Source organism: Heloderma suspectum, chromosome 4, assembly GCF_057233095.1.
Source record: "Heloderma suspectum isolate Gila_16-S chromosome 4, 16-S_ref, whole genome shotgun sequence".
NCBI lineage: Eukaryota > Metazoa > Chordata > Lepidosauria > Squamata > Helodermatidae > Heloderma > Heloderma suspectum.
The window spans coordinates 58,800,911-58,816,143 of NC_139461.1; the positions used below are offsets into that span (position 1 = coordinate 58,800,911).

The window sequence follows — 15,233 nt, forward strand, 5'->3', positions numbered from 1 at the left end:
TGGTTGGACATAGTGTCAACAGAATGCTGGACTAAATGGACCCTTGGTCTGATCTGGCGTGGCTCTTCTTATGTTCTTTCATTCCTGTCCATGCAGGCTTCTACTGATATATTGCCCTTAATATGTGAAACTAGTACAAGAAGTACACTAAGGACATTTAAATAGCAAGAACAGCAGTACATGTTTCACATTTAAATCTCCCACACATTGTCTCCCACGGAGACCAAATGCCTGGTTATAATTTAATCAGATCATAAGTAAGATCCACATTTCTTTTCATGCATGTGTTGGAAAAATCTGGGGACTATTACGCTGGGCTCAAACTTCTGTTAGAAAAAATGGGATAATAATAAAAACTGCAGGAAGCCACTGAGTTTCTATTTATAGATTTCAAACTTTCACAGTGAAACTAACAGCACAGCTAAAGCATTCTCAGACACTTTTGTTACTATGGTTACATTTACCTCCCTAAAAGAAGGCATAGCTATTCTTGGAATAAAACATGTTACTAACAGCCATCACGACCAGTAAGCATTTTTGAGATGACAAATATGCATCATGTTTATGGATTTTCGAAAGGTCTCATCTGAGCAGTTGATGAATTTGTGGGTTTATAATAAGATAACGTCAGGTATAGTAATTATATACACCTTCCCATGTGGCTGTGCCAATGTACTTCCTCCTGACCCAATATTATCTTGCTATTCTTGTCCCTGGACACTGCAGATGGTATTAAACTATTCTACAGTAGACAGGAAAAATATGAAAAGCACAACTTAATTGTCTAAAGGCACAATCCAATGGAGATAGTTGGCTACCTCCAAACTCAGAGGCAACTGACTATCGAATGCAAGGCAGGCAGGGCGTAGGATGGATCCTCTCCTCCATGCTTCGGCTGCCCTTCACTTGAGGCCAAACAGCCAATTTCAGCTGTCTAACCAGGGCTCCTCAGAGCGGGGGTGCGGTTGAGGCCAGACAGTGCACAAGAAGCGTCATAATGACACATCCACAGTCCCTGCCCCGCCCCCAGGAACATGCCCTTTTCGGCCGCTCTGTTCCAACTGCAGAGCCAGGGATGACCTGCACCTCCTACAAGGCAGCGGGGGAAGGGGCAGGGAGTCGGATTTCTAGAAACCAAGCTCAGAGAACTGGCTCTGAGCATAGTTCCCAGAACCCAAAAAATCCTATGGCCATCTAGACACTGTCTAGTGGCCATAGGATTGTGCCCTAAATAGAATTTCTGACTCTGCAATTAAAATACCCATCTGAGCTACATTGTAGTCAAACTGAACAAAGGAGAGAGAGAGTCTGGACCTAAATGGGCTGGATTACAGTTCCTTGGAGCTGAAGAAATTGTGGCTAGGCAAATCTGGGATTTAAGGCTTTCTGGGAGAGGGAAAGAAAGGAAAGAGGCATGGGAAAGGAGGATGGTGTGATCAGGGAGGGAAGGATCCAAAGCAGTTTGCCTCTAGCTGTGAGCAAAGTGCAATGGCTAGTCCTTGCACAAAGTCATTGTGGCAAAGTAGAAGGTAGGATGATTGGGGCAGCTAAATTCAGAACAACAACACCAATTCCCAGTGCCTTGCACACCACCTTGTTTTCTGTTCCAGTTCTTTGTTGTGAACCCCAGGATTCATAAAAACTCCAGGTTACCTTCTGTGTTGCCCAAATCCTCTAGGGGATTTGGGCAACCACAGTAGGCACAGGGCCTGAAGAAGAACCAAGGCAGACCACAGAATGGGAGCTTGGCTACAATCCTTTTTACTGGTGTTCCAGGGAAAAGCTGTGCTTAAGTAGCACAGCTTAAGTAGCACAGCTACTTAAGCACAGCTGGGCTTCCAACCAAGACCTGATTCACAATAAAACACACACACGCATGCGCACACACACAGAGAATCATTAAATAGAAAAAGCAAATGAAGGAGTGGAGGTTGCAATTTGTAGGGAAAGGACCTCCAGAAAATAGAGCAGAACTGAAAACTAACTTTCCAGAGATCCCATTGGATCATCCTGAAGACAGAGGTGGGCTGCGGGGAAACTCCTGCAGCTGCTGAGGGAAAAGGAGCCCTGAAAAGGGCTGTATGTGTGTGGCAGCTTCAATAAAAGCAGGGACTTAAACAGCCAGAACTGGGTATTCTGGGGAAAATAATTGACGAGGCTCTCTGGCAGAAACCTGGGTTCCATGGCTTAAGAGTGATTTCAGCAAAGGGGCGGGGGGGAGAGAGAGAGAGCTAATGGATGTAGCCAGCTTGCCACGCATCACAAATATGTGATACAAGGCCCTTGGGGAGGCCAGGAACAATGGACATCGGAGCCCTGGGTTTTTATAGCATTTAGGCAAAAGAAACCATGTTTCTGGGTGAAATTAATACTCCTCTTGACACCTAGGTGTTCATTTGTCCAAATCTAATCATGCCAGGATTTTCCAGGGATTGTACTTAAGGGCAGGGACCTCTGCCCAACCACCATACTTATCAGTAATTATGCAACACTGTGAAGGTTTGTTACTCTTTGCCTGAGGTGCATTCATGCCTACCACCTAATTCCATCATGAGGCACCCAATCTTAGTGGTGTTGATTAAGTCAAATTGCTGAAACTTGACCTGAATATGTGACCAGATGCTAATGACCTATGATTCAACCACTTATTTAGAACATTTCACCCATTCCATTCAGAGATGAAACCTTCCAGGGTTGTCTTTACAGAGGGTGCCAGGCTGAACTTCTTAAAGTGACAGCACACAGTGTCACACAAAATAGTGGGGCAAAGTGTCTCTCAGGCTCCTATGCCAACACATCAAATGCATGCAGGGACAGCAAGAGGAAGGAAGAAAGAAAAAGGTAACTAGCTGATCCAGTTAGGTAGAAGACATATCTATTTGGATGCTGGCCCATGTAGGATCATTTGATGGTAGGACAAAGAGTTGTCTGGCAAGGCTCCTGTGCAGAAATTCAATAGCTGCAGTGATAAGCTTTGTCTGCTACATTTCTGCCTGCCATACCAAATAATCTTTTGATGTGGAACAGTATATAAATATTGTAAATAAAATGTTCAATTGCACAAGAGTCATGCAAGACATAAAGGGTCAACCCTATTTGCAACTATACTAATAACTATTTCTTCAACTGAAGCCAAATTCATCATGAATAACAGTAGAAAAGATTGTCTGAAGTTACAATAAGAAAGTTTCATGTCACTGCTACCACTAGGCCAAGAATTCTTTCTTTTCTTTTTTTCTTTTATTTGCAAATGTGAGTGTGTGTGTGTGTGTGTGTGTGTGTGAGAGAGAGAGAGAGAGAGAGAGAGAGAGAGAGAGATTGAGAGAGAACACTTTCAAGCCCATCTCCCAGGCCAGGGATAGTTTTCCATCCTCTTACTTGCAACATACTACCCTGAACACATGAGGGCTAACAGTGAGTAGGGGGATGGGGCCACACACACAAGATCTACTTCCAGCATCCCCACACATAGGGGCTCCTCTTCATATCTTCAGCATGAAGGCCTGAAGAGGATTTCTAATCATATTTGCCAGAATGTCTTTAGAAGCCTCCCTGTGATTGGGTCTAAAGAGTATCCCTCACATGCAGAGACAATGAAGGCAAAGCTTGCATGTACACATCCACCCCCTATTCAATTTTGGCCTTCATATATTCAGGTGAATCCCTGAATACAGGTAGTATGTTTCTAGTAGGAAGACAGGACTACAGTACATATACTAAATCCACCCAGGCCACATAATTTCCCCTAATCAGATCTTTAGCAAGATCTTTGTTAAATCAGATCTTTAGCAAGCTAATCAGCAGCAGCCTGCCTCTTCCCATGTGCTTAGGGCTTGATAAGCAATATCTTCAATGTAACGCTTCTTGATTTATATTTTGTAACCAGGTATATGGTACAGTGGAAAGAACAGGCAGGTACAACTCCATCTGACTTATTTCTACAACTCTCCCTGCTCCACTGACAGTTTGTACATATATGTCATCAATATAGTAAGAAGAATTACTCTGGGAAATTATTCACATTATTCTTTTACAAGAGTACTTGAGACATCGCATGAGCTAAACTGGATAAGCCCATTTTTTTACCTTCTTTCCAGTACAGTCCTAGCCATGTAGTTTTACAGATGACTGTACAATATTCCTCCATCTCTTTTACTGTAAGATGACTGATTAAAAATTTATTTTTTATTTAGCATCATGACATTTTAGAGAGGAGACATGTCCCTGAATTGAAGAGCTTATAATCTAGAATTTGACAGAAGGGAGAAAACAGAGGAAGGGAAGGGGGGGCATAGAAGCAGAGCATATGCATTTAGTTCCAGCTGAACATTTTTTTATTATTTCTTCCAAATAAATGCAGTAAATTTCCAGAACATTTCCAGTCCTTACCTTTTTGTAACTAGTGATCCGTCTGCAAATGTGTTCTATTTTCTCATTGCAAATGGTACTGAATTTACTTTGAAGGTCAGTGGGGACTACTTCATTTAAACTATTTAGACTATTACAGTTTTGCACAAATTGCTCATCACTTTTTGCTAGTGCTTCAAGAATCTGTAAATAACATAAAAGCAGTAGATGTTAAAATGTCCCGATATTTCAAAAAGCAGAATGTCAGCGTAAACATATATGAAGCACATGATAAGAAAGGATCTTTTTCTGTAAAGGATGTTTCTTTTCATATTAGCAATCTTCTCCCAATTTACAGTAGCAAATATACAGAATGTATGGAGACAAATATTCCCTTTTTAGACAATATATTTTCCACTAGAAAAACAATATGTCCATAAAATGTACATATAAAAAAATGATAAACCAATGGCTACAAAATTATAATGCAATAATTAACTTAAAGCATATGTGAAAACCAATAATTTGTTCTATAGTCACTATTTAATACAAAAGGTTAGCAATTTTCATTAGGCAGAAATTATTATTATTGTTGTTGTTGTTGTTGTTGTTATTTAAAATTGGCAAAAAAAATCAAAGAGTTAATCATATGGGAAAGATTAAAATATTAGCGAATAACAAATAGTATCACCAAATAATAAAAAACAAACAGCAACACAGAGCCACAGAATTAAAACAAAACACTGTAGGATACAGAGCACAAAACGTAATCTTAACTAAAAGCCTGTCTAAATAAGATAGTTTTCAACAATTTGAAAAAGGCTAGAAGGGAAAAAACTAGATGAACCTCCTAAGGGAGGGAGTTCTGGACTCTATGCATTATCAGCAAGACTTGTCTCAAATACCCATTAAAGGCTCGTCAGATGGCAGCAAAACTTCCAACTGATAAATCTTCCATTGAATACTAGGACTGCTATCCTATCATGTATTACACACCATGTTTAGTAACTAGGACAGGTGGGCTATTGGTTTGGCCCTTTGTTGCAGCTATTATGACCTAGATCCAAAGAACCACACAACTAGTTTCACAAGAGGGCTTTGAACTGGTGATTCGTAACAAGCCTCTTTTGAAATTGTTGAAGGTTTTAAAAGTAGTTTATTATGTAGGGTTCCATCCAACATCACATTGGGAAAAGTGAAAGATCCTGCCCCTCCTTCCCTTGGCAGCCCCAAGATTCCCCCAAGCAGGGGACCCTCCTGAACAGGGTGAGCTGTGGGGGACTAAAAGGGAAGGGGGGATTCCCGAAGATCAGGCAAAGACACCCCCCATGAGTGGAAACTCTGCTTGCTAGCAGAATTACACTATTGGCCGTACACCATTCAAAGACCTACTGGTCATGCCAAGTCCTGGTAACATGTAAAAGTAGGTTTTTGGATGTGAAAATAGCTAGTGATGGAAGGCACATCTGGAAGTAGACGTGCTGTCTAGTTGTCAAAATAAGATTATTATTGCTTAATGTATAATAAATATATTACAAGATTTCTAGAAATCTTGTTAAAACTCTATTGCTAAATCGGAAATATACCTACCATCATGCCATTAGATGCCAGTGATTCCATTAGAGACTTCACTGACGTTTACAGATGTCCACATAATCCTGAACTATATTCTTGCGCTTTGCGAGTTGTCAAACAGACAATGAAAATGGATCTTGCAAGCACTTATGATTGCAAAAAGACTCATACTCCAACGGATGGACAAATCCCTGCTTTCAATTTATAAATGGACAGAGGACCTTACTGTCCTTTCCACTGTTGAATATGCAGCTTACTATTGGCACTACACTTATTTGGATGTCTGGGCTGTATAGACTGGTGTATATGCCTAAGTGCTGTCTTTAAATACTAGTCTACCTGGCTGTACCTCCTCACATCAATCTCTTTAACAGTGTGAGCTGTAACCTCACAATGTTTAACTCCCTGCCCTACTCCACTGCCCTTATGTTTGTACTGTCTAAAACAAAAGAAAAAATTAATAGCAGTATAAATTAAAAAGGCCACTTCAAAGGAAAAGTGAGCTTTTAAGCCTTCTCCCCACCCCCGTAAAATCCTAAACACACTGTAGAGTGGCCAAATTCAAAAAAGAATGGGCTCCTGCACGGGAATCAATATCCTCACCCCAAATCATACAATTTCAGTATATATAAAATCAAATACCAGATGGTGCAGTCTAAAATGGGAAATAGTAGCATTAAATTAATTTATTCTATATGAAATAATATTATTTTCTTGAAATGTCTGACTGGAATTTGGAAAAAGTCAAAGGATATAGGGCGATTGTTCATTTTTTTGCATATATTTAATTATAGTTACCCTAGAGTTGAAGAGGTTTTTTGCATAGCTCATGTAATTATTGCCAGAAAGTATTTTAACTCTTAGTTACTCAATCACCCATTAAAGGTTGCCAATTGCTTATAAGACTTTAGTTTTCTGCAGATTTAATTAATAATGCAAAATATTTCTGCAAAACCTATCCCTTGGCTACAGCTACAAAGATTATAGTTAAATCAGTACCAGGTCTTCTACACCCTGTTCTTCAATTTCATATTATTATATTTTTAGCAACACTAAAACATTGGACTGCTGCATGACTTATGATTAAAAATAAACTGCCTAGTAATTAGGCTTCCCAGCTTTGAAGAAAAACATCCACAAGGATTATTACATTCAACACTCAAGCATAGCTACCTTTCATTTGTTTCACATTACTTTTTCTCCACTCCAGGATGACAGCAATTGCAATCTGGGGGGCCACAGGATTTTTCTGTGGGGCCATAGGCTTCTTTGGATTCCCAGATCCAAGGTCAGAAACAGCACTCTGACCTCAGAGCCAGGAATCTGTGTTCCCTTCCCCTATCCCCTCCCCCTCGCAGCTTGTGCAAAGAGAACCATGCCAGTTGCCTCTCCAAAGTTGCTAAAGGGTTGGTGGGCAGGGGATGGGACTGGAGAGGTCGGCGTATGCAGTAGCCTCAGGCCTCTCCAGCCTCCTTCCCTCCTCCTCCAAGCCTGTCTAGCTAAAATGCAGAGCAGGCAGCGTGGTGGAAGCGATAACCACCTCCGCCGCACCTCCCACTCCATTGGAGGCTTACAAGTGTTGAGGGCACAATCAATAGGACTGCACCCTTACTGAGCAATCCTGTACTTCAGTTATGCCAGCTAAGGAGCTATAAAACATGAGGGAGGCTCCATTATCCTAGCAGCTGGGAGATCCAGGTTCTAGTCCCCACTCGGCCATGGAAGCTCACTGGGTGACTTTGGGCCAGTCACACACTCTCAGCCCAACCCACCTCACAGGGTTGTTGGTGTGAGGATAAAATATGAGCTCTGAAACAGGAGGTGAGATGGCTAGAGCGCCGGTGGCGGAAGTCTTGCTCCAAAGACGATCAGACACGGGCTAGAGCTGTATCTTCAGCCTATCACGTGGCGGTGAAGGCCGCAAAAAAGGAATATTATGCTGCCTCTATCGCATCTGCAGAGTGCTGTCCCAGGAGGCTGTTCCAAGTGGTCCGGAGCCTGGTTGGTCCTGAGGCTCCTGAACCACTGGAGCATTCTAAGGCCTCCTGTGAGGCCTTGGCAAGGAACTTTGCAGATAAAATTGATCAGATTAGGAGTGTTACTCTGCACGCTATGGATACAGTTAGTGAGCAAGAGGCGGCCTGTGGCAAACCGGTTTTGTGGGATCGGTTCCAGCTTCTTCCTCCTGATGAAGTGGACAAGGTGCTTTCATCTGTAAGGCCGACCACCTGCTTACTGGATCCTTGCCCATCTTGGCTCATTATGGGCTGCAGAGAGTGACTGGGTGAGGGGATCAGGGCGGTGGTGAATGCCTCCCTTGAGGAGGGAGTGATGCCATCAGCCCTCAAGGAGGCAGTGATAAGACCGCTCTTAAAGAAGCCCTCCTTGGATCCTCAAGTTCTGAACAACTTTCGCCCAGTCTCAAATCTGCCATTTTTGGGCAAGGTGATTGAGCGGGTGGTGGCGATGCAGTTGAAGGCACACTTGGAAGAAACCGATTATCTAGACCCATTTCAGTCGGGCTTCAGGCTTGGGCATGGGATAGAAAGGGCCTTGGTCGCCTCGGTGGATGATATGAGGAGGGCTCTGGATAGGGGTGAATGCTCCTTCCTTGTTCTCCTCGACCTCTCAGCGGCTTTTGATACCGTTGACCACGGTATCCTCTTGGACCGCCTGGCGGGGTTGGGCATTGGAGACACCGTATTGCGGTGGTTTCGGTCCTTCCTCTCCGGCAGGTACCAGAGGGTAGCACTGGGAGAGGAGGTTTCGGACCCGTGGCCACTCACTTGTGGGATGCCACAGGGTTCCATCCTCTCTCCGATGCTATTTAACATCTATGTGAAGCCGCTGGGGGCTATCATCAGGAGGTTTGGGGTGCGGTGTCATCAATATGCGGATGACACGCAGCTCTACCTCTCATTCAAATCTTCACCAAGGTTGGCCGTAGAATCCCTGTCCAAATGTCTGGAGACGGTGAGTGGCTGGATGGGGAGGAATAAGCTGAAGCTGAACCCTGACAAGACCGAGGTACTTTTGGTGGGAGACAAGAGGCGGCTGGGGGATGCTGACCTGGTGTTGAATGGGGTATGAGTACCCTTGAAAGACCAGGTCCGCAGCCTGGTCATTTTGAACTCCCAGCTGTCCATGGAGGCTCAGGTGTCAGCTATGAGCCAGACAGCGCTGTATCAACTCCATCTGATACGGCGGCTGCGCCTCTTCCTTCCCGACCATCTGCTCCCATTGGTAGTACATGCCCTGGTCTCCTCTCGTTTAGACTACTGTAATGCGCTCTACGTGGGGTTACCCTTGAAGACGGTTCGGAAGCTGCAGCTGGTACAGAACGTGGCAGCTCGCCTGATTAAAGGCAGCCGCCGGTGAGATCACATCACTCCAGTGCTGAAGGAGTTGCACCGGTTACCAGTTGTTTCCCAGGCCAAATTCAAGGTGTTGGTTTTGACCTTTAAAACCCTATATGGTTCCGGCCCAGCCTATCTTAAGGAGCGCCTCCAGCAACACCAGACAGGCCGCTTAACAAGATCAGCCTCGGATGGCCTTCTCTCTGTCCCATCAGCCAGGACAGCTAGACTAGTGTGGACGAGGGAGAGGGCCTTTTCTGTGGTGGCCCCCACTCTGTGGAACTCCCTCCCTAGGGAACTCCACCATGCCCCCTCTTTAATGAGCTTCCGCCGTGCATTCAAAACGTGGTTGTTCAGGCAGGCATTTGGGGTGGGTTAGGGTATTTTAGAAAACGTTTTTATTGTAGAATTTTATTGTTTTAAACTGTTTTATTATACACTGTACATCGCCCAGATGGGCAATTAATAAATTTAATAATAAATAAAATGGAGAAGGAGGAGGAGGATAATGTAAGCCACCTTGGGTTCCTTGCAAGAGGAAAAAAGGCGGAGTATAAATGCAATAAATAAATAAATCCCGGCACAACACGAGATATGCCACCATGTGAAAGATACAGCAACAGCACAGCTTGGATATGCCAGCAGAACACTCTTCCAGTGCAGCTGTTCTTCCAAAGACATGGCAGTAGAATGACTAAAACAGGAATTTGTGAGCTGGATGGGGGCTGCACAAGGGAGAAACATATTTATTTTGTATCCTCAAGTCCATGACACCACAAATGGTGCAACTTTATCTCAGAACAGGCACAACTAATGTCCATCCCACTGAGTTCAACGGGTGGGAAAAATCAATTTAAAAATAGCCACTCCCACAATAATGACTGCTCTGCCCACATCACAACAACAGAGCATAAGATATGGTGCAAGTCAGCACCCAATCACAGCACACCACTACAAGTATATAAACTTCACACAGGGATACCACAACTCAGATGATGGGGAGTTCAATATGGGACTGTATCTCCCTAATTCAGGTTGAACACACTTATAGCTCATAAGGGGGCACTTTGATTAAGGGAACTATGGGGAAAGGGCACTTTGCATAAAGCAGCCGGTCCCCAGCATACAAGCAGGAGAGGGCCATTGCCCTTGTGTCCTGCTTATAGGTTTCCCATAGGCATCTGGTTGGCCACTGCAGGAACAGAATACTGAACTAGATGGTCTTATCCATCACAGTTCATCTCATGTACTTATGTTTCCTCTCAATAGCAGGGAACACTGTCATCTACACAAGAAAAGCACTGATACGGGAAAGTTCTTTGTTGGCAAAAGACAGGTATTCTTTCTGCATCAACCACTGCTTCTGCTAGGCACACTCTCAAGTACATTTTTGCCTTGCAGGATCATAGCCCAGATACATGCAGCTGAACAAGCTGTTCCTGCACATCCAGAGTTCCACTACTACCCAGCACGGGGAAAGTGAGAGTAAGCTGTCACTGCAAGTGTAGGAGGGACACTACAGCTTTGTACACATTCAGGTAGCTCTGAAGAATGCTTCTAGGCCTTTGCATATGTCAGACATGCTGATTCCATATGGCTGATACAAACAAGCTGTATGTTTCTTGGGATGATTCTTGTTAGTCCAAATAGCAGATCAAAAATTAGAAAAATCAGTGTAGGTAGCACTGTTTGAATTGTGAGCTTTACAGAATCCCCATACCACTTACTGCCTCCTCACCCAAATCTGGTTTAGCACTGTAGTAGTGCAAAACCACCTCAGGGGGAGCTGCTATCTGGACTAACTCTAAATTAAGGTACTGGATGCACTGCTTCACTTCATCTGAGACCTGAGAATACTTAAAGAAATACTAGTCCCTTGAAAATACTTCAGCTAGGATTTAAGTGATCAGATGTAGCTTAGCTTAAACTGCAGAAGCTGACAATCAAGATACAAACTACTTTGTTAAGTCAAGCCATAGGTTAATGTTCTGACAGAGCTGATTAGCTTATGAACTGTTACTGTCTAGCGATGTAAGGGGAAATATTTTGAAAAAATATTTTGGAGCAAGAACATATTTGTTCGCATCTTTTCCACCAAACATTCATTCCCATGGCTTTAAAATGTTTGGAGAGAATTTCAATGAGTTTGAAAACTGTATTGACAAAAATGAGGACAGTTATTCCTCTGATTTTCCCCAAACATCATGTGTATAGGGGGAGAATTCAGAGAAGGGGCTGTTGGAGGCACTGGTCAAAAGGGCTAGCCACACCCACCCACCGACATGGACCATGGCCATGTCCCCACTAGCCAGCTAGTGTGGGAAGAAGCTCTAGGCGTATAATGATACATAGCACTCCTCCATATACATCAGTATGACCATAGAACCCTTCCCATGCTGGCTGAATGTGAGGATGGGGGGTGGAGACATGGGTGTAGCACACACCAGCAGTGGGGGTGGGGCTGAGTCATACAGCCTTGCAATTCCCTTCACGTGTTCTTAAATGGGGAGGGTGTCATATATGACACACACAGACAGTATCACTCTTAAGCCCACATCAGGATATTTGAGTATGTTTCTTTCCCTTTCTACCTCCCTAAACCTCCTTGAATTCCATGCCATGTGGCTATTTTTTCTCTTAATTCTTCTTCCCTTTTCTCCTAATTGCAATGTCTGCATCACTTGCTCTTTCCTCCTCCTCCTTGATATAGTTTGACCAGGGCTGGATTTCCATGAAGCTTTTCAGCTAGTCCTACTGCGCCTCAAAGTTGATAGAGTCAGATGACGCATGCCCTTCTTTGTAGCCAGTGCGCTGTTTCTAGCTCTAAAATCTGGTGTTTCTGAAATTGCAGGGTGCTTTCGGGGTCTGTGTGTGCTGAACTGCCCTCGCTGTGGCTGCTGGAGCAGCACTGATTGGCAGAAGGGAAAGTGGCGGGGTGGGAAGGAGGAAGTTTGCATGTCTACTTGGAAGTAACTCCTCGACTGCACATAAGTGACGGAGGGGGGGCATGTTGATTCATATACAGGTGTGCCAAACTGCGCAATTCTAGGCGCTCAAATAGCAGTCATCACCAGCCCTCCTCATTCTCATCCATTTTACTTGACTGAGTATGGAAAGGAGAACAGGGCAGAAGTAACTCAGTGTCTCAAAGAATCATAGAATAGTAGGGTTGGAAGGAGCCTACAAGGCTATCGAGTCCAGCTCCCTGCTCAATGCAGGAATCCAAGTCAGAGCATCCCTGACAGATGGCTGTCCAGCCTCGTCCTGAATGCCTCCAGCGTGGGTGAGCCCACCACCTCCCTAGGTAATTGGTTCCACTGTCGTATTGCTCTGACAGTCAGGAGGTTCAGCCAGAATCTGGATTCCTGGGATGATCGAGAAGAGATCCTGGCCTTCCTCTCTGTGACCACCTTTCAAGTACTTGAAGAGCGCTATCATATCTCCCCTCAGTCTTCTCTTCTCAAGGCTAAACCTGCCCAGCTCTTTCAGGCTCTCTTCATAGGGCTTTGTTTCCAGTCCCCTGATCATCTTTGTTGACCTCCTCGGAACCCTCTCCAGTTTGTCTGCATCCTTCTTAAAGTATGGTGCCCAGAACTGGACACAGTACTCCAGATGAGGCCTAACCAGTGCTGAGTAGAGGGGGACTAGTACTTCCCAGGATTTGGAAGCTATGCTTCTATCAATGCAGCCCAAAATAGCATTTGCCTTTTTTGCAGCCACATCACATGGTTGGCTCATATTCAGCTTGTGATCTACAACAATTCCAAGATCCTTCTCGCTGGTAGTATGGTTGAGCTACGTATCCCCCATCTTGTAACTGTGCATTTGGTTTCTTTTTCCTAGGTGCAGAACTTGGCATTTATCCCTATTAAATATCATTCTGTTGTTTTCTGCCCAGTGCTCCAGTCTATCAAGATCACTTTGAATTTTGTTTTCTTTCTTCCAAGGTATTAGCTACCCCGTCCAATTTTGTGTCATCTGCAAATTTGATCAGCATTCCCTGCACCTCCTCCTCCAAGTCATTCATAAAAATGTTGAAGAGTACTGGGCCCAGGACTGAGCCCTGCGGTACCCCACTCGTTACCTCTCCCCAGTTTGAGAAGGTCCCATTGATAAGCACTCTTTGAGTCTGATTCTCTAGCCAACTGTGGATCCACCGGATCGTTGCTTCATCTAGCCCACTTTGAGCGAGTTTGCTCATCAGGATATCATGGGGCACTTTGTCAAAAGCTTTGCTGAAGTCGAGGTATATTATGTCTACAGCATTCCCACGGTCCACAAGGGAGGTGACTTGATCAAAAAATGAGATCAGATTCGTCTGGCAGGACTTGTTCTTGACAAATCCATGTTGGCTTCGAGTAATCACTGCATTCTTTTCAAGGTGCTTACAGATTGATTGCTTTATTATCTGCTCCAGAATTTTCCCAGGGATTGATGTCAGAATGACTGGTCTGTAGTTCCCAGGTTCCTCCTTTTTACCCTTTTTGAAGATAGGGACAACATTAGCCCTCCTCCAGTCATCTGGCACTTCACCCATCCTCCATGATTTCTCAAAGGGAATAGACAGTGGTTCTGAGAGTTCTTCTGCCAGTTCCTTTATTACTCTAGGATGCAGTTCATCTGGCCCTGGAGATTTGAACTCATTCAAAGTAATTAGGTGTTCCTATTGCCTATCGACCATATGCCTATCGATTTCAAGCTGCAATCCTGCCCCTTCAGCCTGTACTTTGCCTTTGCCAGGGGGGTCATAGACCCTCTTTTCGGAGAAGACTGAGCCAAAGTAGGAATTGAGCACCTCTGCCTTTTCTTTGTCATCTGTTGTCGTTTTGCCATCCTTATTTAATAGCTTAACAACCATTTCTTTCCTCTGTCTTTTACTATGCACGTAGCTGAAGAAAGCCTTTTTGTTGTTTTTAGCATCCCTCGCTAATCTCAGCTCGTTCTCAGCTTTAGCCTTCCTGACGCCATCCCTGCAATTCTGTGCTACCTGCCTGCACTCTTCCTTTGTTGCTTGGCCTTCCTTCCACTTCCTATATGTGTGCTTTTTTGTATCCAGGTCATCTCTAAGTTTTTTGTGAAGCCACATTGGCTTCTTCTGTTGTCTTCCACCTTTTCTTCTTGTTGGAATTATTTGTAATTGTGCCTTGAGAATTTCCTTTTTAAAAAGCTCCCACCCATCTTGGACTCCTTTTCTCATTAGTGTCGCTTGCCATGGGACCTTACTGATCATTGTTCTTAGTTTATTAAAATCAGCTTTCCTAAAATCCAGGGTACGCATTTGACTACACTCAGCTTTTCCTTCCCTTAGAACCAAGAACTCAAGTACAACATGGTCGCTTTCCCCCAGAGTTCATGGAACTGCTACTTGATCCACTAGGTCATCTCTGTTGGTTAGGATCAAGTCAAGGATAGCCGATCCTCTAGTTCCTTCCTCTACTTTCTGTAGGAGGAAGTTATCCACCACACAAGTCAGAAATTTCCTGGAGGGGCCATGTTTTGCAGAATTTGTCTCCCAACAAATATCGGGGAAATTGAAGTCCCCCATTACTACTACATCATGCTTCCTTAAAACATTGGCTATTTGCTTTTCAAAAGTTTCATCCTCGTCTTCTCCTTGATTGGATGGCCGGTAGTAGACTCTGACCATCAGGTTCCTTTTATTCTTTGCTCCATTTATTTTGATCCAGATGCTCTCGATGGGGCTACCAAGCTCATCCTCCTGTATTTCTGTGCAGAGATATGTATTTTTCACATACAGTGCAACCCCACCTCCCTTTCTGTTCCTCCTCTTCTTTTTGAACAAATTATATCCTTTAATTGCTGTATTCCAGTCATGAGAGTCATCCCACCAAGTCTCAGTTATACCTATCAAGTCATAATTTCCCTCCTGTATTAAGAGTTCAAGTTCGTGCTGTTTGTTTCCCATACTCTGGGCATTAGTATATAGACATCGAA

At 43.9% G+C, this 15,233-nt stretch overlaps 1 protein-coding gene across 1 annotated transcript in view; it reads right to left on the reverse strand.

Annotated features, from left to right (window-relative positions):
* PREX2 (phosphatidylinositol-3,4,5-trisphosphate dependent Rac exchange factor 2) overlaps window positions 1-15,233 on the reverse strand; it is a 218,198-nt gene that overhangs the window by 84,454 nt on the left and 118,511 nt on the right. The window contains exon 23 of the mRNA XM_084848048.1: window positions 4,390-4,551. Coding sequence (XP_084704174.1) covers window positions 4,390-4,551 — 162 coding nt within the window. The remainder of the gene's footprint in view (window positions 1-4,389; window positions 4,552-15,233) is intronic.